Source organism: Felis catus, chromosome A1 (assembly GCF_018350175.1).
Source record: "Felis catus isolate Fca126 chromosome A1, F.catus_Fca126_mat1.0, whole genome shotgun sequence".
Taxonomy (NCBI): Eukaryota; Metazoa; Chordata; class Mammalia; order Carnivora; family Felidae; genus Felis; species Felis catus.
Window position 1 is genome coordinate 206,326,681 of NC_058368.1, and position 24,205 is coordinate 206,350,885.

General features: G+C 36.9%; 2 protein-coding genes across 16 annotated transcripts in view; both read left to right on the forward strand.

Annotated features, from left to right (window-relative positions):
* Positions 1 to 8,608, forward strand: part of PRKAA1 (protein kinase AMP-activated catalytic subunit alpha 1) — a 42,309-nt gene extending 33,701 nt beyond the window's left edge. For all 8 annotated transcript variants that reach the window (XM_023238872.2, XM_045037781.1, XM_045037780.1 and 5 more), the window contains 3 exons: positions 790 to 1,276; positions 1,390 to 1,516; positions 5,677 to 8,608. In XM_023238872.2, coding sequence (XP_023094640.2) covers positions 790 to 1,276; positions 1,390 to 1,516; positions 5,677 to 5,921 — 859 coding nt within the window. In that variant the 3' untranslated portion in view covers positions 5,922 to 8,608. The remainder of the gene's footprint in view (positions 1 to 789; positions 1,277 to 1,389; positions 1,517 to 5,676) is intronic.
* A 3,156-nt stretch (positions 8,609 to 11,764) lies between these two features.
* The window catches only part of TTC33 (tetratricopeptide repeat domain 33), a 40,474-nt gene continuing 28,033 nt past the window's right edge, over positions 11,765 to 24,205 (forward strand). Inside the window, exons 1-3 of one of the 8 annotated variants that reach the window (XM_006928037.5) lie at positions 11,765 to 11,995; positions 13,745 to 13,814; positions 16,429 to 16,650. In XM_006928037.5, coding sequence (XP_006928099.1) covers positions 16,430 to 16,650 — 221 coding nt within the window. In that variant the 5' untranslated portion in view covers positions 11,765 to 11,995; positions 13,745 to 13,814; position 16,429. Of the gene's footprint in view, positions 11,996 to 12,138; positions 12,289 to 12,370; positions 13,222 to 13,744; positions 13,815 to 16,428; positions 16,651 to 24,205 lie in introns of those variants that run through there. The other 7 variants (XM_019811540.3, XM_019811535.3, XM_023238897.2 and 4 more) reach the window with 7 other exon arrangements.

The following is a 24,205-nucleotide window of genomic DNA, read 5'->3' on the forward strand; positions in this document are numbered from 1 at the left end:
ATGCTTTTACCACCAATGGAAAAGGATACATCATTCTTTAAAATTTAAAATATCTAAGTGAAAGGTGCTTTCATTTGTGTTTTACATGGTTTTTTTTTCCAATTTAAATGCAATATGTGACAATTAGAAGACTTAGAAAACACCAAAAACAAAACAAAAAAACAAAACCAAAACAAAAAAAACCCCACCAGAAAATGATCTTTAATTCCATCACCCAGAAGATAATCGTTGTTCTTTTGAGTGTTTTCCTTTCATGATGTTTTTAGTTTTAGCAGTTTTTGACATAGTTTAGGTCAAACATATTCTTTTATATTTGAAGAGTTGTTATCTTCATAGAGTTGTTTTATAAGGTGAGATAATGTATATGACGTATTTAGCCTAAAATCTACCACAGAGTAAGCAGTCAGTGAATGATAGTTGTCTGTTTTTGTTGTTTTTTTCACCTAACATTGTATCAAGAATATTATAATAATGAAGCCACAGAATATATTCTTTTTTCTGAACTGGAAATAAGCTGGTCTTGGTCATTTGTTTGTCATTGTCATTTGTGCCAAAACTTTAAATAAAAGTGAAGACATTTCTTTTCCAGTTAGTGCAGTACTGCTTTTTCCCTCTTAAAATCTGAGGGAGGTTGGAGCATTTCCCCCAATATATACAATGAAATGTGAGCCAGAAGAAAGTCTCAGTTTAAAAAAAATGAAAATACCCTATGTGTATAAATAGAAATGAATTCATATCCTAAATCCCCCAAACTGTTACTTACAGTCTCACCTCCTAACTTTGTCTCAGGGAGCATGAATGGTTTAAACAAGATCTTCCAAAATATCTCTTTCCTGAGGATCCATCATATAGTTCAACCATGATTGATGATGAAGCCTTAAAAGAAGTGTGTGAAAAATTTGAATGCTCAGAAGAGGAGGTTCTCAGCTGCCTTTATAATAGAAATCACCAGGACCCGTTGGCAGTTGCCTATCACCTCATAATAGATAACAGGAGGATAATGAATGAGGCCAAAGATTTTTACTTGGCAACAAGCCCACCTGATTCTTTTCTCGATGATCATCATTTGACTCGGCCCCATCCTGAAAGAGTACCATTCTTGGTTGCTGAAACGCCAAGGGCACGCCACACCCTCGATGAATTAAACCCACAGAAATCAAAACACCAAGGTGTAAGGAAAGCAAAATGGCATTTGGGAATTAGAAGTCAAAGTCGACCAAATGATATCATGGCAGAAGTTTGTAGAGCAATTAAACAACTGGATTACGAATGGAAGGTAAAAAAGAAAGGGCATTCTGACTTTAAGCACATTTGCTAAACCTATAGTCTATAAAATGTTTTATAGAAGAACTGCTTTTGACTTTCTTTTTTGTCCATACCACACACTAGGTTGTAAACCCATATTATTTGCGTGTTCGAAGGAAGAATCCTGTAACAAGTACATACTCCAAAATGAGTCTACAGTTATACCAAGTGGATAGTAGAACGTACTTACTGGATTTCCGTAGCATTGATGGTATGTACCTTCCACAAAACAACTTAGTTGACAAACTAGACCTTGTTACCTAACTTGGCTTTTTAGTCTTTGATTCTTTCGAAGCTTCTTGAACTGTTCCTAGTAATTCAATAGCAAAAGAACATTAAATGTGAGATTTGGTGCCTCTGTGATGTCAGCATTTGTGAATCTTAGGTTTGCTGTAATCTTACAGTGTATTGTCCTTTTATGATTACCTTAAAGCCAGATGCAGTCCGATCCTAAAATGATAGTTTCTGCCACATTTCTGTTTTTTGGTGTGGTTCATTTTGGTAAGATAAAATGTTTTATTTAGAAATAAATGTTAACTTTTTATTAAATTTTTTAATATCTGATATTTAATAATTTTTTTTTTCATTTAAGAATTAGAGTACAGTTATTACCTTTTAGAGTTGATTGATAAGGCAGTGTGAATAGATTTGATTAGTAGCTCATAGGACAAGAAATCATTTGTCAAGTAAGGTTTCTTACAGGGGACTGAGAGAGAAATGTTTTGGATAGGTAAGGGACTTAATGGTTAGTTTTCTCCTCTCATCCAGCCTTTTGCTCCCAGCCTGACACTAGAGACATATCAGAGGTATGCATCCTGTATTAGTTTTGTGAGTTACAGGATTCCAATTTTATCTCTTAATAAAGTGTTCTTAAATAATAGACCACTTTTGTATGAAAGCATGATATAGGGATTCCTGGGACTAAAGATAATGTTCAAGATAATGATCATAATTCGTTAAAAGTGACCTTGTTAACCTTAATTTTAGATTGCTGTGTATTTCTATTTACCTACAGTCATAAACAATCAGAGACAGCCTGATGATCAAATTGAAATATTCAGACTTTTTAAGTTAGGTGTATTTTAATTGGTCATCAAAATAATGATTTACTTCAGTATAAAATCTTAAAAGTACCTCCTTGAATATTTTTAAAGAAACATTAAATTATGATAAGTATTGGTTTACTGTTTTAATAGTTTGAAAGTGAAAACCTATACTTAGAAAATATATCTCTGATTACCATTATGTATAGTTTGCCAGAATATCTTAACTATTTATATTGATTAAGTTGAGGTAAATTATTAATTGCAGAAAGCAGACATTTTTGTTATTGTTGTTTGTTTGTTTATTAAATTTAAATCCAAGTTAGTTAACATACAGTGTAATAATTACTCCAGGAATAGGATTTAGTGATTTATCACTTACATATAACATGAGCACCCAGTGCTCATCTGAAATGTCTTCCTTAATGCCTCTCACCCGTTTTTAGCCCTCCCCCCCACCTAACACCCCACCACCAACCCTCTGTTTTCTGCATTTAAGAGTCTCTATGGTTTGTCTCTTTTTCTGTTTTTATATTATTTTTGCTTCCCTTCCCTTATGTTCTTGTTTTGTCTTAAATTCCACGTATGAACAAAATCATATATTTGTCTTTCTCTGACTTACTTCGCTTAGCATAATATATTCTAGTTCCATCCACATTGTTGCAAATGGCAAGATTTCATCCTTTTTGAATGCCGAGTAATATTCCAGTGTGTGTGTGTGTGTGTGTGTGTGTTTGTGTGTGTGTGTGTGTGTACATATACACTCACACCCCACATCTTTATCTATTCATCAGTCAACGGACATTGGGCTCTTTCCATACTTTGGCTATAGCCAAGAGTGGTGCTATAAACTTTGGGGTGCATGTGCCCCTTCGAATCAGCACTCTTGTATCCCTTGCATAAGTACCTAGTAGTGCAATTGCTGGGTCATAGGGTAGTACTGTTTTTTGAGGCACTTGCATACTGTTTTCCTGAGTGGCTGCATCAGTTTGCATTCCCACCAGCAGTGCAAACGGGTTCCCTTTTCTCTGCATCCTCGTCAACATCTGTTGCTTCCTGAGTTGTTAATTTTAACCATTCTGACAGGTGTGAAATGGTATCTCATTGTTGTTTTTGATTTGTATTTTTCTGATGATGAGTGATGTTGAGCATCTTTTTATGTGTCTGCTAGCCATCTGGATGTCTTCTTTGGAAAAGTGTCTATTCATGTCTTTTGCCCATTTCTTCACTGGATTATTTGTTTTTTGGGTGTTGAGTTTGATAAGTTCCTTATAGATTTTGGATACTAACCCTTTATCTGATATGTCATTTGCAAATGTCTTCTCCCATTCCATCAGCTGCCTTTTAGTTTTGTTGATTATTTCCTTTGCAATGCAGAAGCTTTTTATCTCGATGAGGTCTCAGTAGTTCATTTTTGCTTTTGTTTCCCTTGCTTTGGGAGACAGGTTAAGTAAGAAGTTGTTGTGGCTCAGGTCAAAGAGGTTGTTGCCTGTTTTCTCTAGTATTTTGATAGCTTCCTGTCTTATGTTTAGGTCTTTCATCCATTTTGAGTTTATTTTTGTGTATGGTATAAGAAAGTGGTTCAGGCTCATTCTTCTGCATGTTGCTGTCCAGTTTTCCCAACACCATTTGCTGAAGAGACTGTCTTTTTTCCATTGGATATTCTTTCCTGCTTTGTCAAAGATTAGTTGGCCATATGTTTGTGGGTCCATTTCTGGGTTCTCTATTCTGTTCCAATGATCTTGTGCCAATACCATACTGTCTTGAAGATTATAGCTTTGTAATATAGCTTGAAGTCCAGAATTGTGATGTTTCCAGCTTTGGTTTTCTTTTTCAGGACTAATTGGCTACTTGGGGTCTTTTGTGGTTCCATACAAATTTTAGGATTGTTTGTTCTAGTTCAGTGAACAGTAGTGTGCTATTTTGATAGGGATTACTTTATTTTTATTTTTAAATGGGAAAAATATCTTTATGCCAATGTTTGTATGAGTAGACTATAATAGACTTTTAGTAAATGATATGATACTATAACATGGTTTGAAATTTATATTAATTCAGATTTCCCATATGCATACACTCTCAAAACGAATTTAACACTATCTATTAAAAAGCCTGACAGAGCACACTTGACTCATAATATCAAGTAAATACTCTATCCTAGCATTTCAAGAGTATAACTGTATATATAAATGTTTTCTCATAAACAGAGCCTTTAATTAAGTACAAGTTTTTAGCAGTTCTTCATTGGCCATATCCATTAAGATCTGTTACCACTTTTGTTTATCTAAGATCCTATGGAATTATTAGATTTACCTATGAATTTTTTGTCTTCTTCATAAACAAAAGAATAGTACCTACTTAGTGTCAGAAAGGCACAGGTTTGAGCGGTAATGTACTGGCCTCAAATTTATAACCTTAGGTTTATTAGCCCCTGGGTTTGCCAGTTGAATGAACATTTACTGTTTTTGTGTACTGTATTTTCAACTTTAGTTTTCCTTAATTTGTTTATTGGAATCATTTCATGAGATCTTAAATACAAAGAGAAAGTGGGAGAGTGAAAAGCAGTGAGATGACAGGCAAAGGAGGTTCTAGATTTACCTCTTTATTACCTATGGCAAGTCACTACACTTTTTGAAGGTTATATTTTCTTATCAATAGAATGAAGCATTGGATGAGGTGATTTCCAAGATTTCTCCCAAATTTTAAGTGGATTTATTCTATGATTTTAATATAGAGAAATGAATTTTTATTGCTAGGGAAGGATGTTTATTGAGCCCCATGTTATTAGTTTATTGGGCTATTAATTTTTGAGTGTAAGTCTGATGAGTAGCTACATACTGATGAGTAGCTATGTGCTATACCCAATGTTGATTAGGCATGAGGAGAATATGTACTGTATGTAAAGAAGACAAATGGTTTAACACAGATTCATCACCTCTATTTTAGAAAGTTTTCAAAATAAATGTGCTCTTGATAGGTGGTCAGTGGTCTCACTCAAAGAAGCAAATTAAATACTATTGAACTTTTGTTGGGGGGTGGGAGCGCACCTGGGTGGATCAGTCGGTTAAGCATCCAACTCTTGATTTCTGCTCAGGTCATGATCTCACGGTTTGTGAGATTGAGCCCTGTGTTGGGCTGTGTCTGCACTGGCAGCATGGGGCCTGCTTGGGATTCTCTCTCCCTCTCTCTCTGCCCCTCCTCCCTTCCCTCATGTGTGCGCGCTCTCTCTCTCTCTCTCTCTCTCTCTCTCAAAATAAACAAAACTTAAAAGAATAAAAATTATGGGGTGTAATGGATTATAATAAATTGAAATTTTTTTTTTATCCAGATGAAATTACTGAAGCCAAATCAGGGACTGCTACTCCACAGAGATCAGGATCAGTTAGCAACTATCGATCTTGCCAAAGGAATGATTCAGATGCTGATGCTCAAGGAAAATCCTCAGAAGCTTCACTTACCTCATCTGTGACCTCACTTGACTCTTCTCCTGTTGACTTAACTCCAAGACCTGGAAGTCACACGATAGAGTTTTTTGAAATGTGTGCGAATCTAATTAAAATTCTTGCACAGTAAACCTAAAACTTTGCTTATTTCTTTGATAGCAATAAGCATGCATAAAAAATCATAGCCAAATGTTTCCATTTATAATCAAGTTATAATTATAACTGAGGATTGGCCTTTTGGAATGCAATTTGCACAGGAATTGGAACATGATTAATAGTTAAAAGCCTAATGTGCAAAAATGAATTAAGATAATTTTGTTCATTGTTCAGTAGGCATATAGCATAATGTAATTTTCACAATGAATTATAGGTCTCTCAGGCTCACTTGATTTTTGGCTGTTTTATATTTAATGTATACAGGGCTTTGTAGAATATTAATTTACCATAAAGGCCTTCATGTATTATTACAAGTTGATATGTTCTATAATTGCTTCATAAATTTATTCAATAAATATTTGCCTAGAATCCCCAGAGACCTTTATAGGTGATTTGTTTTGGGGGGATCCTGAACTTCTTACATAGCAGGTATTTTCCAGTAGTGACAGGCTGGACAACTCTTCCATATCTCTTCCCTTAATATTCTTTAGTATATGGTAAGCATATCAAAGATTAAATTAGACATAACTAAAATTTTTTCTTTAGCTTGATAAATCCAAAAACACACAGAACTTATATATTCAGATACTCTAGGCACTAAGTTAAATCTTAAAATTTGTCTCACTATATTCTGTACATAAATTTCTCTTTTTGTCACAAGAGCTGAGTTGCATATGCTATAAATAAATCATGTTTTTGTCAATCTCACAAATTCCGCTGCTCATGTCCGTCAGTATTGAATGTATACAAAAATTTCTAGTCATTCAATTATGTATCTTTTAAATTGATTTAGCACACAGAATATTTCCCACCATTTAAATGCTCAGATAAGACTTTTTCTCCCAAATTTTATCGTGACCATTTTTAAAAACAAAAATAGAAAGGCTATAGGGTGATCACATGTGTGTCTACCACTTAGATTCAACACTGGTTAACATTTTGCCACATTTGCTTTATATCTATGTATGTATATAGACATAGTGTACATAGGTACGTGTATATAGATATATATGTTTTTTTCTCATTGAACCGTTTGGATGTTGCTGACATACTTATCACCCTCAACATTTCAAGCATCTCCTAAAAAAAATAACATTTTCCTAAAAACACATAATACTATTATCAGATTAGTAATTCCCTAAAGTCATCTAATCATGCATATTTAGGTTTCCCCAGTTGTCTTTCAAATTTCTTTTATAGCTGGCTATTTCAAACCAGGATTCAGTGAAAATTTAGACATTGCCAGGTATGACATTATTACTTCAATAAAATAATGGAACGAATCAGTTAGTGCTTCTAAATGGTCACATTTGTTTTAGATTTTAATCATTTTTTAAAAAGTAGCATTATGGGAACTGCCTAAAGATGCTTAATTAATCTTTGTAAGATCTCTATACTTTCTTTTCCTTGATCCTTCCTTTTTCCTAGTAGCATTCCATAATAGTTGTAAATGAAGATTTAAAGTCACTTCAGTTAAAATTGGTGTCCTGTGTATGCTAATAAAAAATAAAAAGTACTATATCACCCATAATTGCCTTATACTATTTTAACTTCAAGGTATTGATTTTCTTTGGTATCAATCATTTTTCCATTGCAGAAGAGCTATCTTATTTCTCATTTAATACTTTTGTATTATAGGACTATTTTTGGCAAATACAGTGAACACCTTTGTAACCAGACAGTAATATACTCAAGTGTCTTGATAGCTTGCACAGTTAACTATAGTTGTAGATTTGGTTCCAGTACCCCTAGAAACATTCAGTGAATTCAAAAGAAAAATCTTGCTTATGTCCAGGACTTATCTATTCAACTTAGAATCTGAAAGCTGTATAAAATAATAGGAGTGCAACTTAAATACTAAGTTCAAAACTGTATAACTTGTATGTGGCCCTGCATTTTTGGGATATTGATTTAATGTAGGGTCTCTGAATGCAGCATTATGTTCCTGATGTTAAGAACAGAAGACTGTATTTTTGAAAAGTTACAGATTTGTACATAGAACTAAGACATTGTCAGAATGTCTCTATAAGCTGTTGTGGGGAGGTGGTGGGGCGGTGGGGGGGGGGGATTGAAAGGAGGAACCAATTAAATAGGACCTTCTAAAAATTGTTAATTTTGTAAACTTTGCTGCTTGTTAAGTTATTGTGATTCCTTTTAGTTACTGAGTTTTATTTTGAAGATATTTAAATATTGCACTTGTACAAATAGTATGATAAACGCACAGATTATTGCAGCAGATTCTTTTTTAAGCTGGGATATTTGAAATGACAACTTTTGGTTGAATGTGTTGAGGTTGCATCAGAATTTTCAAAAATTTATTGTAGTTTGCAAATTCTTACTAACTGAAGATGTAAGGGAGTCAATGCAAATGATTTTTAATCTTTTTTTATTATCTTTTCAGCAATTTATATTTTTTGTGATTTATGCAACCATATTTTTACTTTGTCTTGACAACTGAAAGATGTATAAGGTTTTTGCCAGAAATGTACTGTATACATAGTTTTAAATATAACAGATTTTACTGATATGTAAAAATTTTGCCATTAAAATAAATGATTTCTCACCAAGAGGAAATTTTCTACCAGGTTGGGGGATATGGGAGCTTAATATATCTAATTTAAAATAATTTCACTGAAATAAATTCCATTGCTTTTACTTTGATTATATTTTCTCTTGAGATGCTTTTGTAGTTTTTCAGAATTTTAAATGATTTTATATAAAAAGTCCTGTGCTTTCACCTTCCCCATCCCCCCTCCAATCCCTGCTTTTTGACCTTGTAGTTTTACCATTCACACTGAATGAATGCTTGGTGGACTGTGGCTAGATGTAGGACTCCATGCGTCTATGCTTGGACTGGCATCCTTGGAATGAAAAACAAATGGTGTGCTGTTTAAATCTTTTCCCCTTAATTCTTGTCCATCTCCTCCATACACAGCAGAAGTCTTATTTTCATTGTGAATTCTCCTGACAAGATGAATGAAATTCCACATACAACATAACTATAAATTGGTAATGGGGTAGAAATCAATCTTTGTGGTACAGTATTTCTGAGATGTGTTCGCATATGTTTCAACCGGGGTATATTTAGGTATATAATTTAAAATACTTTGATTTAGAAAGTGGATGATAAAAACATAATTTTTCCTGTTACAGTGTGCTTAAATTTTTAACTTCCGGAAAAATTAAATAAAAAGCACTTATTCCTAGCTGACCATGTGTGCACCTTTTTGACAGTGTGCCTAAATATAAAATATAGTGCTTAAACAAATTTTAACACTCAGACGTGTGATTTTTGTGTCAACTAAATTACTGAGTTTTGATTTCATCGAAAAGTTAACCACCTGAACAAAATATTAAGATATATACAATAAAAGCCAAAGTGGTTACCAGTTTTCCTTGGTTGCTAACATTAGATTTGGTTAGAATTCCACTACTGTTAGAATTCAACTGTAATGAAATCTTATATCCCGTATGGCACTGTTAGGCCTTGTGCCAGATTGTTGGCATTCCAAATCGTTAAAATAGTTTGATAATTGTAACAAAAGAAAACAGTACTAAAGAATGCTGTGAATAGCACATAAGATTGTTCTTTAGGGAACTTATAAATTGCTCTAGATATTTATTTACCCTGACTGTATAAAACTGTACAATAAATGCTCTTGTTTGAAAAATCAATATTTATTGAACTGTTCTATTGTAGGCAAATAGACTGTTTTATTTATTGTGAATGCCAATAAATGTTAAGTATGATAAACTTAGAGGATTTCTAGCAACTTGGAAGATCATATTGTCAATAAATAGCCTGAGAAATGTATTAAATATATTAATAAGTACATGAAGTTCATAGGACAAAGTAAGTAGGGAAGTGGTGGGTGAAGTGTGAAAACTCAGTGTTGGAGGTAGCCTTTATCAGAGTAAAGTTATTTGGGAGATTTAGGAAAGACCCCTAGAAAGGAGTACAGCTTTAAGCACCGCTTAAATTATTCACTCTACAAATTATATCCCCTCATATAGCTACTATGAATCAAGCACTAAGAATGTGACCATAAAGGCATAAATCCTGCTGAATGTCTTGTCCGAGAGACACGTGTTATAAAGGCTTAAAGAAGTATTACAGTAAAGTGCAAATCATAAATATTTGACTTGATGAATTGTCACTGATTTAGGTTTGCAGTGAACACAGTCATGTAAACCTCTGCCCTTCTTAAGAAACATTCTACGACCTTTGTATCTTTTATAATTAATGTCAGTAGTTGTATACTCCAAATGATAATACTTCTATGATATGACAGTATAATTGGCAACACTGTCCATTGTTTTCCTGAAGTAACAGGCTCCTTTTGTTCATTTTCATAAGGCCTGTCACATACCCAATCCTGAATAACCAGCTGGACTGCTGGCTGTTTTCTAAATAAGAGTTGCATTCCACACAACAAAAGTGTATACCTCAGTTTATAATGCGATCTCACAACTGCTTTTACTGGTGACATCATACTTCAATACACGGCAAAAGTACTTAATGAGTACTTCCCATTTTGTGATACAGATTAAAAACTACTCCAGGGTCATTTTAATAATTTTTACCGCTTCCTAAAGGACATTCTTGAGTGTTTCTGTTTTGTGTTTTTGGTAGTATGAGTGTGGTGGTGAAACTGCAAGGACAACTAGCACAGTTTGGTATCATTGGCTTAATACCAGCTGAGCTGTCAGCAGTTTTACCCATCACTGCTTTTCCATTATCAGTGCAAAGTTAACATGGTGAAAAAGGCCAGCGAGGTCTTCCTATGAGCATAAAAATAGTCTGAAGAAGCCTTGGCAACCCTCAGGGGTCTGAGGATCACCTTGGAGAATCATTGTTGTACAAGAGCAGTTCTCAATGCGGCAGGGGTGGGTGAACAATTTTTCTTCCAGGAACATTTGGCAATGACTGGAGACGTTTTTGATTGGTCACAACTGGAGGTAAAATGGTGGTGGTAGTGGATGCTAACGGCATCTAGTGGGTAGATTCCAGAGACGCTGCTAAACACCCTTCGGGGCACAGGAGACTCCATTTCTCCAACAAAGATTATGCAGTTTGACAAACAACGCTGAGGTTGAAAAAGCATGGTCTACAAAATTGGTCTTCCCTTGCACAAGATAGCCACGTCGATAAATTAACCATCTTTTCAATTTCCTAAACAGTCCCCTGGGTTACGTTTCCCCACTTAATTATTTTCAAGACATAAACTACACCTACGTTTAGGTTTTAATTCTTCTGGGCCCAATTTACTTATGTTTTCCGACGTGAAGCCTACAGTTGAACCAAGGGCCTCCTTGATCTGCTGCATCTGCTCCCCTGAACCCTTTTTCAATGGAGTTTTCCCTTCGTCCTTTGCGTCTAGGCTGGCCTCTCAGCTGGACTGTAAACTCCTTTAAGGCAGGATCCCATTTTAATGCTATGAATTCCCGCCCAAGTCCTTCTCCCCGACCCCAGTTTGTTTTACCTCGCGACTGAACGAGTCCCGCAGTCTCACGGGGCCTGATTTTGACTGCGCGCACCTCAACCTGCGCAGCCGCAGGTTGCCGTCGTCCGCGCGCCTGACGCCCCCGACTGCTGCTAGAGGGCGCTCCGGGTCCGGGTGGCCCGGACTACAGATCCCAGAGGGTAATGGGGGTGGAGGCTACCGCAGCGACTTCTGGGATTTGTGGTCCCGGGAAAGGGACTGGCCGACCTTAAGGGCTTTGAGAGTCGCCTCTTCCCTACCCGCTTCTCTGAGCGGTTCCGACGCCTCGGGTCGGCCAGGCCAGTTTCTTGAGAGACCTGGCATCAAAGGCAGGCAGGCAGGAGGTCGGGCATGTTAGTTTCCGCTTCCGGTCGGTAAAGGGCAAGCACAATGTAAACACGGGACCAGGGGCGTGGTCATTAGGTAACTGAGGGTACGCTGACCGTGGTGGAACCCCAGGAAGAGGAGGAAAACGAGGCTGGTGGGTCTTGTGGTTAGGGGAGAAAGGACCTTCAGAAGTCGGAGTTGAGACGCGACGGAGGTGCGGCAGAGCCGGGACGCTAAGGTTGGTCTTTAGGGACGAGCATTTCTAGGGGTCGGGCCCTCCCTTACACCAAGGCAGGAGCGGCTTCCGCGTTTCCACGGCGGCGGGTGCGGCTTTGACCTTCCCTTAACGGTGGGAGGAGCGGAACCAAGCTTGCTTCCCACCTCTGGTTGAGCGTGTCTGCGGCTGCTGGCGGCCTGGTGGACTCGCGGGGGACGTCCAGGGCAGCCTTTATGAGCTTCGCATATCTTTATTGTTTTGGAAACGAGAGGAACTTAGTAATACAAGTTTCTCTCGCGCGGTGACATTTTCGGGTAAATTGCTTCTTGAATCTCTCACCTCTGAATACATCCCGATACCCGAAGGATCCTGTTTTGATTTCCTAATGGTGTTCATCTAGTGGTTTCTCGCCTTAGGTGCTGCCTCCTCCTATGCAGTGAAGACAGGCATTCTCGGTTTGTGGTTGGATAAACTGTCCAGCCGACAACAGTAACTGAATGCCTACTGTAGAGATCATTGAACCAGCAAAAGAATTTAGAACACAACATTGTTGTTTAGAGTTTCATGGCATTCATTAACTATGACCCTATGTAAAATAAATTTATGTTTCATGAGTTTAACGTGAAACCTCTGTGATTATGGTTTACCCATATGGTTTCTTATCCGGGTGAAAAAACGTGAAGGCTAAGATGTTGGCGCCTTGTGCATCTAACTATAGATTCAGGAAAACCTTATTTATAAGAAGCTTTAATTTCATGTTCAGATATCCTTAGAGGAACAGCAAACTAGTACTAATTAAGACACCTTAATACCTGAGTATTAAGTTTTTCAGGATAGAAACTGTTTTGCATGTGTCCTAGGACTAACCCGACTTTTATTTTTGAAAACCTGTCAGCCTCCCCTCCAGGAAGCCTCAAGAGTCTCCACTGAAGTCATAGTATCCTATTTTGTTTACTCTCCAGTAGCACTTATCCTGGAGTGGATTGACTATACCCTTGTCTCCAGACAGTTGAAGAAAATACAAAACTGTGCTAATGGCCCTTGGTAACAGATTCAGTGGATTTTAACCTCAGTGGCCCTTGATACTGTTTGGTATCTTTATTCATCCCTCATTGTTGATTTTCCTATCTTCCCATTCTCTCTAGTGACTCAGAACTTTTCTTCTCAAGTACTCAGATCTGTTTCTTTTCCCTTTACTTGGAGCCAATGACTAGCCATCTATTTCTCTGGGAAATTTGAAGCTTGGGGTATGAAATCCTTCATTGTCTTTTCCCTCTACCCCTGAACTTGTCTGTACTTTTCACTCAGTATGAACTCTTGTTTGAGAGGAATGTATTCTTTTCACTCTCTTCAAGGCTAAACTTGTCAGTTACTAACAGTCATCGGGCCTTTTATACCCTGTAACCTCATTCTCTCCTGATCTCCACAGCCTCTGGTCTCTAGAAGAGCTTAAAGCATTTGTGGAGGAAAGTGGCAGAAACACCTGAGGCAGTGCTGTGCATGGCTTTTCACACATGCTTGAGAACCACCATCTGGGGACTTAGCCTATACCTGTCTTTGACATTTAGAACAATGGTTCAGGTTGGAGATAGGGGATGGTAATGGGAGTCTGATTACCCATTAATTTTTAAAAAATATATTTGGGTCTCTCTGTTCCTTTTTCCTTTCCTCGCCACCTTAAACCCTGCTTCCAATAATATATAGACCTGACTGATGATTTCTAATGTAATTTGACATTAGTGAATACACCAGACTTTCCTCTGTTAACAGGGTTCCCACAGTACCTGGTTCCTCACATTGCTGCTTTAGGAACAGAGTTCATTTGGAAACTTGAAGGCAGGTAATGTATTCATCCTCATTCTTGTCACTTTTAGGGACAGTCATAAATACAAGAGTTCTTCTTGATATCCTGATGTCTTATGAGACCTTCCTAATGATTTGTTTTCTGACATTGTTTTCATTTTGTGCCTCTGGCCTTCTTTTCCATAGTAACCACACTTCATTTTCAGCCATTTCTTGGTTCTTCCCCTAAGTTACTTATAGTCATCTTCAAACATAGGAAACTCATTCTTCTCTATTATAACGGGTCTGGGTAGAGAGTCTGGCATTATCCTGATTTCCTAGTATAGCTTATAATACATTACTACTCTGGGTTGTTTTTTGTTTTTTTTTTTTTAAATAATCCCTGCTCCAGGGGAGAATATGTGGTTCCCCATATCTGCTTGTGCATTTCTTGATCGCAATAATTTATTGAGACTTCCTTGTATTCATTAGAAACTTAGGCACATGACCTATAATCTTCTCATCCCTACAAGTTCTGCCATTATCTTAGGCCTTTCCATGTGAATAACCTCATAGTTACCTTTACTTTTTTGTCCCCTCCCTTCTATTGATTACTTATATTTCATTTCAGCCATGTGCCTCAGTGATGAAGACCTTGACACCTGGTAGAACTTACTCATTATTTCGTTTCTCTTCTTCCTTTACTCCTCGAATGCCCATTATTTGATAATTTTATAAAAACATCTGCTTCATTGCTTTTCTTTATCCCCCTGGTTGATTACTCAGTTGATCATAATCTCTTTGGAGTTATGGAGTCCCTTGAGAATGGAATGAAAGTTTAGACACTCTTCTCCAGAAAACACACAGACATAACAGAAATTTATATGCCTTTCCAGGAGTTTCTCAGTATCTTTAAGCTCATCCATATAATTAGTAAGAGTTCTTGGATCTCATCATAAATTCCTTCTGTAAATAAATACTTGTTGAATGCTTTTATGGTTTTCTTTAATTTTGTTCCATCAATTGTCCTCTCTTATCCTTTACATTTGTGTATCATTGCTGATATACAAAACAGTTTAACATTTGTTATTTAAAATTTTTTTTTAATGTTTTATTTATTTTTGAGAGAGAGAGGGCCAGAGGGCCAGAGGGGAAGAGGCAGAGAGAGAGGGAGACACAATCTGAAGCAGGCTCTAGGTTCTGAGCTATCAGCACAGGGCCCAGAGTGGGGCTCGAACCCACGAACTGTGAGATCATGACCTGAGCTAAAGTCAGGTGCTCAACTGACTGAGCCATCCAGGTGCCCCTAACATTTGTTATTTTTTTAGATTTACCCAATAGTTCTTTGAATTAAGTTATATACCAAGTTTGACTCTTAAAACTTTTTATTGTGAAAAATTTCAAACGTGTATGAGAGAGGAAAGTGCAAGGAATCCTCTGTGCATATCACCTAACTGTATCTATTATCAGCTCAGAGCAATGTTTTCATCTGTATTTCTCCTGTGTTGTACCCTGCCCCCTCTGGTGATCACTTTGAAACAATTTCTAGATATCATAGGATTCCATGTGAAATATTTTAGTAAACATTCCTAAAAGATAATAGTACTGTAATTATGTTTATAGCAAGAATGCTTATCTTTTTGTTATAAACATAATTACAGTACTATTATCAGACCTTAAAAAAGAGCAGTAATTTTTTAATACCATCAAGTATCAAATCAGTGTTCCGATTTTCCCTATTATTTCCTAAATGTTTCCTCCCAATTGGCTTGCTTGAATCCAGAGCTAAACAAAACCCATGCATTATATTTGGTTATTAAATCTTTGAAGTCTCTTTTTACCTCCATCTTTCTCTGTCTGTCTCTCTCTGTCTCTCTCTCTCTCTCTGCTTTCCTGGAAGTTTATTTCCTGAAGAAACCAGTTTTATTTTTTAGTTTTTGTTATTTGCTGTCTGCATCTCTGGCATGTTATTTAGCACGCTCATCTGCATTCCGTATTTTCTATAAACTGGTAGAATTTGTTAGACTTGATCTGATTCAGGATTAATTTTTGGCAAGGATACTTCATGGGTAGTATGCCACTTCCAACAGGAGATACTTACTGACCAGTTGTGTTCCTTTGTGATGTTAGCACCCTTTGTTGATTATTGCCTTGATCCATTATTTAGAGTTTAAAAAGTGGTGACAGTTAAGCATCTCTTTTTTTTCTTTTAATGTTTTATTTTTCTTTTTGAGAGAGAGCGAGTGTGAGCAGGAGAGGGACAGAGAGAGAGGGCGATAGAGGATCCAGAGTGGGCCCTGAACTAATAGCAGAGAGCCCAATGACGGGTTCGAACTCATGAATGGTGAAATCCTGACCTGAGCCCAAGTTGGACGCTTAGCTGACTGAGCCACCCAGGCTCCCCAAGTGTTTGACTTTTGATTTCAGCTCAGGTCAGGATCTCACAGTCAGTTGTGAGATCAAGGTGTGAGATCGAAGCCTGCCTGCTTGGAATTCTCTTTCTCCCTTTCCCCGTCCCCTGCATGTGTGCTCTCTCAAAACAAAACAAACCAAAACAACAACAAAAAAAACTGGTGACAGTCTGATTCTCTCATCTGTCTTCACCTATCATTTGTAATACTTCTCTAAAGGCCAAATTTGAATTTTAAAGTTGTTTGTTTGTAATTTTCCAGAATGGCTTCCTTTGGATGGAAGAGAAGAATTGGGGAGAAGGTCTCAAAGGTCACTTCACAGCAGTTTGAAGCTGAAGCTGCTGATGAGAAGGATGTAGTGGAGAATGAAGAAGGGAGCTGGCTTCATGCGGTTAAACGCAGGAAAGAAAGTCTCCTCGAGGGCTGTGTTGAGAAAAGTAAGCAGCTGAAGGATGAAGGAGCCAGTTTGGTTGAAAATAAAAGGTATGTTTTTGGAGTTTTCTTACGGAGAACAGTTTACATTTCTGACTGCCAGTAATGAGATGAAGAGTTATGAATTCTATAAATTTATGTTTTAAAAATCTGATCTAGCTGCTACATTCATCAAATAAATAAGTTTCAAAGACATATTTCAGCATTCCCATGGAATCTGAAAGTTTGTAGAAGAGTCTTCAAGATACTTGTAATGTCTGCTTTTGCCATCATTTTTGTTCTGTCTAAATAAGGGTGTATGCTAAATGAAATGTAATGCAAATTATTGCTTGATAGGAGATAGTTTAATTTCTGGAATCTTTCTCTTTGTGTTATTATATACCAGATATATTAGATGTTTCTTGAAGGGTTTTGAGGACATGTACTTTTTTGTTTTTTTAAATAGATGTTCAGTTATCCTTTGCCATTGGCTTTTATATACTTCAGTAAATATGGTTGGTGCACAGGAATTTGACAGTAGTTTCATTTATCCTCAGCCCTATCCTCAGCTAAGCTCTTATACTCTTCTGTTTACCCTTTACCCTTTTCTTTTTTCCTTTTTTCCCTTTCCTCTTTTTCCCTTTTTTCCCTTTCCTCTTTTTCCTATTCTCTTATTCCTTTTCCCCTGCCTCTGCTTAGGTCTTTCAGTGGGACCAAAAATCATTCTTTCACAAATCAGTGGGGAGAGGACCCATTGGTTAGTAGATTGTGTAGAAAAAGCTAGAAGTTTATATATGGGAAAACACAATTCTATATGTAGGAAAATAAAATACATAAGAAAACAAAATATATATAAAAAATGTATCTAATACCACATACAAAGATGGACTCCAGAGAGATAGAAAATCTCAATGTGAAATGTAAAACTTACACAGTTAACGAAAGAAAATATAGAAGGGTAGCTTTATAACCTAGAGGCAGGAAAGGACTTTTTTTTTTTTTTTTAAGTTTAGTTAGTTAGTTAGTTAGTTAGTTAGTTAGAATGAGAGAGAGCATGTGTGCATGCACAGGCAGGGGAGGGACAGAGAGGAGAGACAGAATCCCAAGCAGGTTCCTCACCATCAGCACAGAACCTGATGCAGGACTTGAACTCACAAACTGTGAGATCATGACTTGAATTGAGATCAAGAGTTGGACGCTTAACCAACTGTGCCACCCAGGTGCCCCACAACATTTTTATTTTTTGAAATTTCAGTTCTATATTAGAGTCGAAAGAAGCTCAACCCCCCCTGTATTTCCTCTTATCTAGACTCAAAATTTCCAATAATTGCTTTAGTTATCTTTCTGTACGTAAATATGCACACACTGACATACATAGTTGTATATTTCCAGTTTTTTTGGTGATCTATTTGAAAATAAGTTGTAAACATAATGACACCTCTCTCCTAATTTAGCATGCTTCTTATAAGAATAAAGATATGCTTGGGGCTCCTGGCTGGCTCCCTTGGTGGAGCATGTTGCTCTTTATCTTGATCTTGGTCATGAGTTCAAGCCCCACATTGGGCATGGAGACTACTTCAAGAAAGAATAAGGAAATTCTTTTATTAAACACAATAACTGTTAACTCTATGAATGTTAACATTCCTATAAACTAATATGCAGCCCATATTTAGTTTTTTCTAATTTTCACTGAAACGTCTTTTACAATATTTTTTAAAAACCAGGATCCAATCAGAGTTCATAAGTTTCATTTGGCGATTATATCTCTTTAGTGTTTATGTAGGTCCTCTACTGTATCCCCCATGATAATGACTTTTTGAAGAGTCTAGACGAATTTTCTATTTGATTGTTCCTTTATGGATGTCATTTAACTTGTTTCTCTTTCTCACATGTTTCTTGTAAACTGAGGTGTGGAGGTTTGATTTAGATTCTGAGTAACCTTTTTGGCAAGAATACTTAAGAGTTATGTTTGTGCTTTCTATTGCATCATATTGGGAGATAAATAATAGCAGGTTGTTAGCAATGCGGCTGTTTGAAAGACATCATGCCTGTGTCAGTCAGTTTGCTGTGTTTAATATCTGCCGAAAGTCGTATTTTTATAAAATTTTGAAACATTTATCCTTAGTGAAGGAAATACATCGTATTAAGAGAATTAATCAGCATGAAGACTGTTGTTTTATTTGCACTATGGATATGATTTTGAGAAGATGTATGGTCAGCAGTAGTATCTGAATAGGTCTTTGTTTAGGACGGAATATTCTTCAGATCATCCAGAGATCTAAAGTCAGGTCTGTGTGCCTTTGGTATCTTCCATGTGATAAAGAAGAATTTGAGAAATTAAAAGAAGTAGTACTGAGCAAAAAGCAAATTTCTTTTCTTTGCTCTTTTTTTCTTCTTTCTTAATTAAATTTTGTCAGGGTGGTTATAAGATTCCTTGTTAATCATTTTTTTAAAAATATTTTTTAACATCTATTCATTTTTGAGAGTGAGAGAGACAGAGCATGAGCAGGGGAGGGGCAGAGAGAGAGGGAGACACAGAATCTGAAGTAGGCTCCAGGCTCCTAGCTGCCAGCACAGAGTCCGCTGTGGCGCTCGAACTCACGTACTGCGAGATCGTGACCTGAGCCGAAGTCGGATGCTTAACCGACTGAGCCACCCAGGCACCCCCTTGTTAATCATTTTTTGTCATGAATGAGTCAGAGTTGAGGAAGCAGCATTTTAGTGTCTAGGTCTGTTTTTATTTTAGATTCTTGGAGTAGTCTTTTATTACTATATTTTAATATAAAATATCAAAAGGTGCCTAAACTATAGTATGTTAGCACCTCAAATTGGAAATGAGATAGAAAATAAATAACAGTCAAGGACAATTAACAGCTTAACAGTCTAGTGTTACTTTGTGAATTCTCATTTGTGGTATTTTAGCCATAAAAACTTTTTCTTTTGTAGAACTTTGCAAGATTGACCATTCTGTCTTAGTCAGAAGAAACCAACTATAAATTTTCCACATTTATGAAATCATTTGCAGAACATCCATAAAACATCTTTAGAAATTCCTGTAAATGCCTGTTAAAAGTTCATTAACTTTGTTTTTGCCTTTTTCTCTAGACCACACTAGTGCAGAAGGGAAAAGCTATTCAGTTATTGCCATGGGAGTCCCTGTGAATTTCCTGTGGTAGAGGAGAGCTATCCACTGTGTAGATAAACACAATAACTCTTGTTTTCTGCCTGCATGTCAAAACATTGAGTCATTTCACCAAAATCAGCTGGGTTGGATGCTTTATTTTGAATGGAGAACACGGTGAGATGATTAAGTTTTTTGCTGGTTAGCATTTGTTTTAGAGTATACATACACAGCTTAGGAGAGAACTAAACAGAATAAAAAGAATCTAGTGGAATTGAATGGTTTGGCTACTCTATGCCAAAACTAAATAAAAATAATACTTTAAAAATATCTGAAATAAAAAGCATACATAAGATAATGTTAAACTTCATTTAAGTAATATGAGGAATAAAAAAAATAAGGAGGGACAGTGAAGCTAAATTAAACAACAATAACCACAACCCCCCCAGTCCCTGTCTTTGAATCAGCTTAATCTTTAAGCATTCTCATTTTTACTACATTTTAGTCACACCAGCCTTCCTTGGGTTTTTGAACACAGTTCTGATACAGCTTTGTCTCCTGACACCTCTGTCTGAAAAGCTCTTGTCTTCTGTTTTCTGATGTCTGTCTTCTTGTCCTTCTGATCTCTGCGCACATGTTTTCATCTCTCTGAGCCCCTCTCTGGGCATCCAGTTGGAAGTAGTACCCCCAGGTCCCCTTGGTCTTTAATCACATGAACCTTTTTTGTTAGCATTTCTCCCTTTTTGAAGTTACCTTATACACTTATTTAGCTATTTGCTCATATGTTATCTGTTTCTCTTCTGTAGGAATGTGAGTTCCAGGACAGTAGGGACTTTGTGTGACTTTTCTATAATATCTTCAGCACTTAGAACAATTTGTGGCACCTACCAGACCCCCAGTCAATATATGTTAAATATTTATAAAACTACATTTTATTTGCTATATTGTGGCCATATAGGTGTTTTGTGGGTTAACTACCATTTGTTTAATTGTATCTATAGGAATATACATTTGTAAAAAAATATTTATTTATTTTGAGAGAGGGAGCATGTGCATGAGCAGGGAGAGGGGCAGAGAGAGGAGGGAGAGAGAATCCAATCCCTGTCAGCGTAGAGCCTGATGTGGGGCTCAATTTCACGAACTTTGAGATCATGATCTGAACTGAAATCAAGTTAGATGCTTAAGGACTAAGCCACCCAGGCTATAGGAATGTACATTTTTAAACTCCAAATTAGAACACAGTATTTTATTTTTTATTTCATATCCCAGCCCCAAAGGGCCTTTGGGATTAGAAGTTTCCTACCCTCCTCTTGCATGAGAATATGGCACTTGAGGATCATTGCTCTTTTCTGAGTCTCATTTCTTTCCTCATAACCCACACTTCTCCCTATTATATCATCCTCTGGGAAACCAGATGGATCCTAGTGTCTTGCTGAATTCAGGAGCTGGAGACGGGGTTTTAGAGAGGCTGAGGCAGCTAGAAGTTGTGGAGCAGAGTACCAGAGAAGAGGGGGCTCCTCAGAGGAAGTGCTCTAGAAATCTGTACGAGGTCCCCTGTATTTGTTGAACGTTAAGCCATTCAGCTATGGGGGAAATTCCACAAGTCCAGCAAACTGACTGGGGAGTTGTAAGCTGAATCATTCCAGAGTTCATACAGAGCAGAGAGACATTCAAGCTTCATCCACAGAGTGGAGAGTCTTTGGTGGTCACCGGTGACATTCACTAAAGTCCCCAAAGGAGATATGCCATACTAGAACAACTATACTATCCCTGGAGGGAGGGGTATGATAGACCTTCCCTAGCAGAGCTCAAAAACAGGTTTTGAAAGGTTTCAACTCATATAGAAGTTATTTAAATGCCTGCCATAGTAGTCAAAAATTTCCAGTCAGCTGCATAACATTTACAAATAGCTAGCATTTGGTGAAAAATTACTAGACATGCTGAGGAGGAGAAAATTGACTTGTAAACAGGAGAAAAACCAACTGACAGAAACAGATTCAGAAATGAGATAGATGATGGAAATAGCAGATGAAGACTTTACAGTGGTAATATAACTGTTCAAATACTTAAAAGGAAACATGAACCTCATCAGGAGTGAAATGAAAGATAAACAAATGGCACACCTAGAGGTGAAAGATACAGTATCCAAAATAAAAATACACTTAATGGTATTAACAGCTATGCTAGTTGAGTCCTTTGACAAGCAGATGCCAAGAGCAGATTAAGTATGCAAAGATTTTATTAGCGGAAACATCTGAATGAAAGAAAATGGGAGGGGAGCTGGGTTATTTGGGAGAGCCATCAGACCACGGTGTCTGACCCGGAGTGAAAGAGAAAAAGAAGGATATTTGAGTGGAAGCATCTTAGGCAAGACCTTGGGTACTCTTCCAAGTCCAGGTCATCTATAAGGGAAGTCCCACGGCCTCCAGCGAATGGGCCCATCTTACTGTCACCTGCTATTCTCAGTCAGTGCGGGGAACAGCCCATGGGAAACATCCTTGCTGCAGATGTGGCTGTGGATTTCAAAGTGTAACAGCGAAGGTGAAGGTCCAGTTAAGGTAATAGGATGACATTTTTAAGGTTCTGAAAGAAAATAAAATTATCGGCTTAGAATTATATATGCCACAAAAAATATCTTTCAAAAATAAAGGCAAATGCGCCTGGGCAGCTCAGTCAGTTAAGCGTCCAGCTCGTGGTTTCAGCTCAGGTCATGATCTCACGGTTTGTGAGATTGAGCTCCACGCAGGGCTCTGCACTGACAGCATGGAGCCTGACAACAGGGATTCTCTCTCCCTCTCTCTTGGCCCCTCCCTTGCACTCTCTCCCTCTCTCTCAAAATAAATAAACTTAAAAAAATTAAAATAAGGCAAAGTAACTTTATCAAACAAAAGCTGAAGTAACTCATTGCCAATAAGCCTACGCTTCAAAAAATATTAAAAGAAACTCTTCAGGGGGAAGAAAATGGTATGAAATGAAATTTGTATCTAAACAGAGCAATAAGGGGGCACCTGGGTGGCTCAGTTGGTTAAGCGTCCAACTTCGGCTCAGGTCATGATCTTGAGGTTTGTGAGTTCAAGCCCTGTGTCAGACTCTGTGTTGACAGCTTGCTCAGAGCTGGAGCCTGCTCCAGATTCTGTCTCCCTTTCTCTCTGCCCCTCTCCCGCTCACATTCTGTCTCTGTCTCTCTCAAAAATAAATAAACATTAAAAAAATTTTTGAAACAGAAGAATAATGGGTGCTAGAAATGATAAATAAACATGGGTAAGTATGAAGACTTTTTAAGTTTTAGAATTCTTTTAAAGGATAATTGATTTTAAAAAACTAGCAACATGTTCCTCAAAAAACTAAAACTAGAACTACCCTACGACCCAGTGATTGCATTACTAGGCGTTTATCTAAGGGATACAGCTGTGCTCTTTCGAAGGGACACGTGCACCCCCATGTTTATAGCAGCACTATCAACAATAGCCAAAGTATGGAAAGATCCCAAATGTCCATCGATGGATGAATGGATAAAGAAGATGTGGTATATATATACAATGGAGTATTACTCGGCAATCAAAAAAAGAATGAAATCTTGCCATTTGCAACTACGTGGATGGAACCGGAGGGTATTATGCTAAGCAAAATTAGTCAGAGAAAGACAAATATCATATGACTCCACCCATATGAGGACTTTAAGAGACAAAACAGATGAACATAAGGGAAGGGAAACAAAAAGAATATAAAAACAGGGAGGGGAACAAAACAGAAGAGACTCAAATATGGAGAACAAACTGAGGGTCACGGGAGGGGTAGTGGGAGGGGGGATGGGCTAAATGGGTAAGGGGCACTAAGGAATCTACTCCTGAAATCAGTGTTGCCCTATATGCTAACTAATTTGGATGTAAATTTACAAAAATAAATAAAATTTAAAAAATAAATTAAACTGGCAACATATTAAAGATTTATTACGTGCAGAAGTAAATACATGACAACAGTAGTAATTGAGCAGGCAGAGGTAAAAGGAATTATATTGCTACTAGGCTCTTATATGTGAAGTAGTATAGTGTTATTTGAACCTAAACTCTAGAGCAACCACGAAAAATAATAGGAAGAAGGCCATAAGCCAAGGGTGGAGATAAAATGAAACATTGGAAAGTGAAATTTTTAAAAAGTACCATTTACAGTACCATCCCCAAACAAAATTATTAGAAAAAAATTCAACAAAATATGTATAAGAACTGTACATGGTAAACTATGGAACATTGGTAAGAAAAATTCAAGGAACTGAGATAAATATATACATGTATATCTATACATATTTGTATTGTATATGTATATTTATTCCATACACATATACACACATGTATATATTTATACACACACACATGCATCTATTTACACACACATACATATAGATGTACATATTTATACACATATATACACATATATGTATATATTTATACATACACATATACACACACACACATATATATATACCCAGTTCATGAATCAGAAGATGAC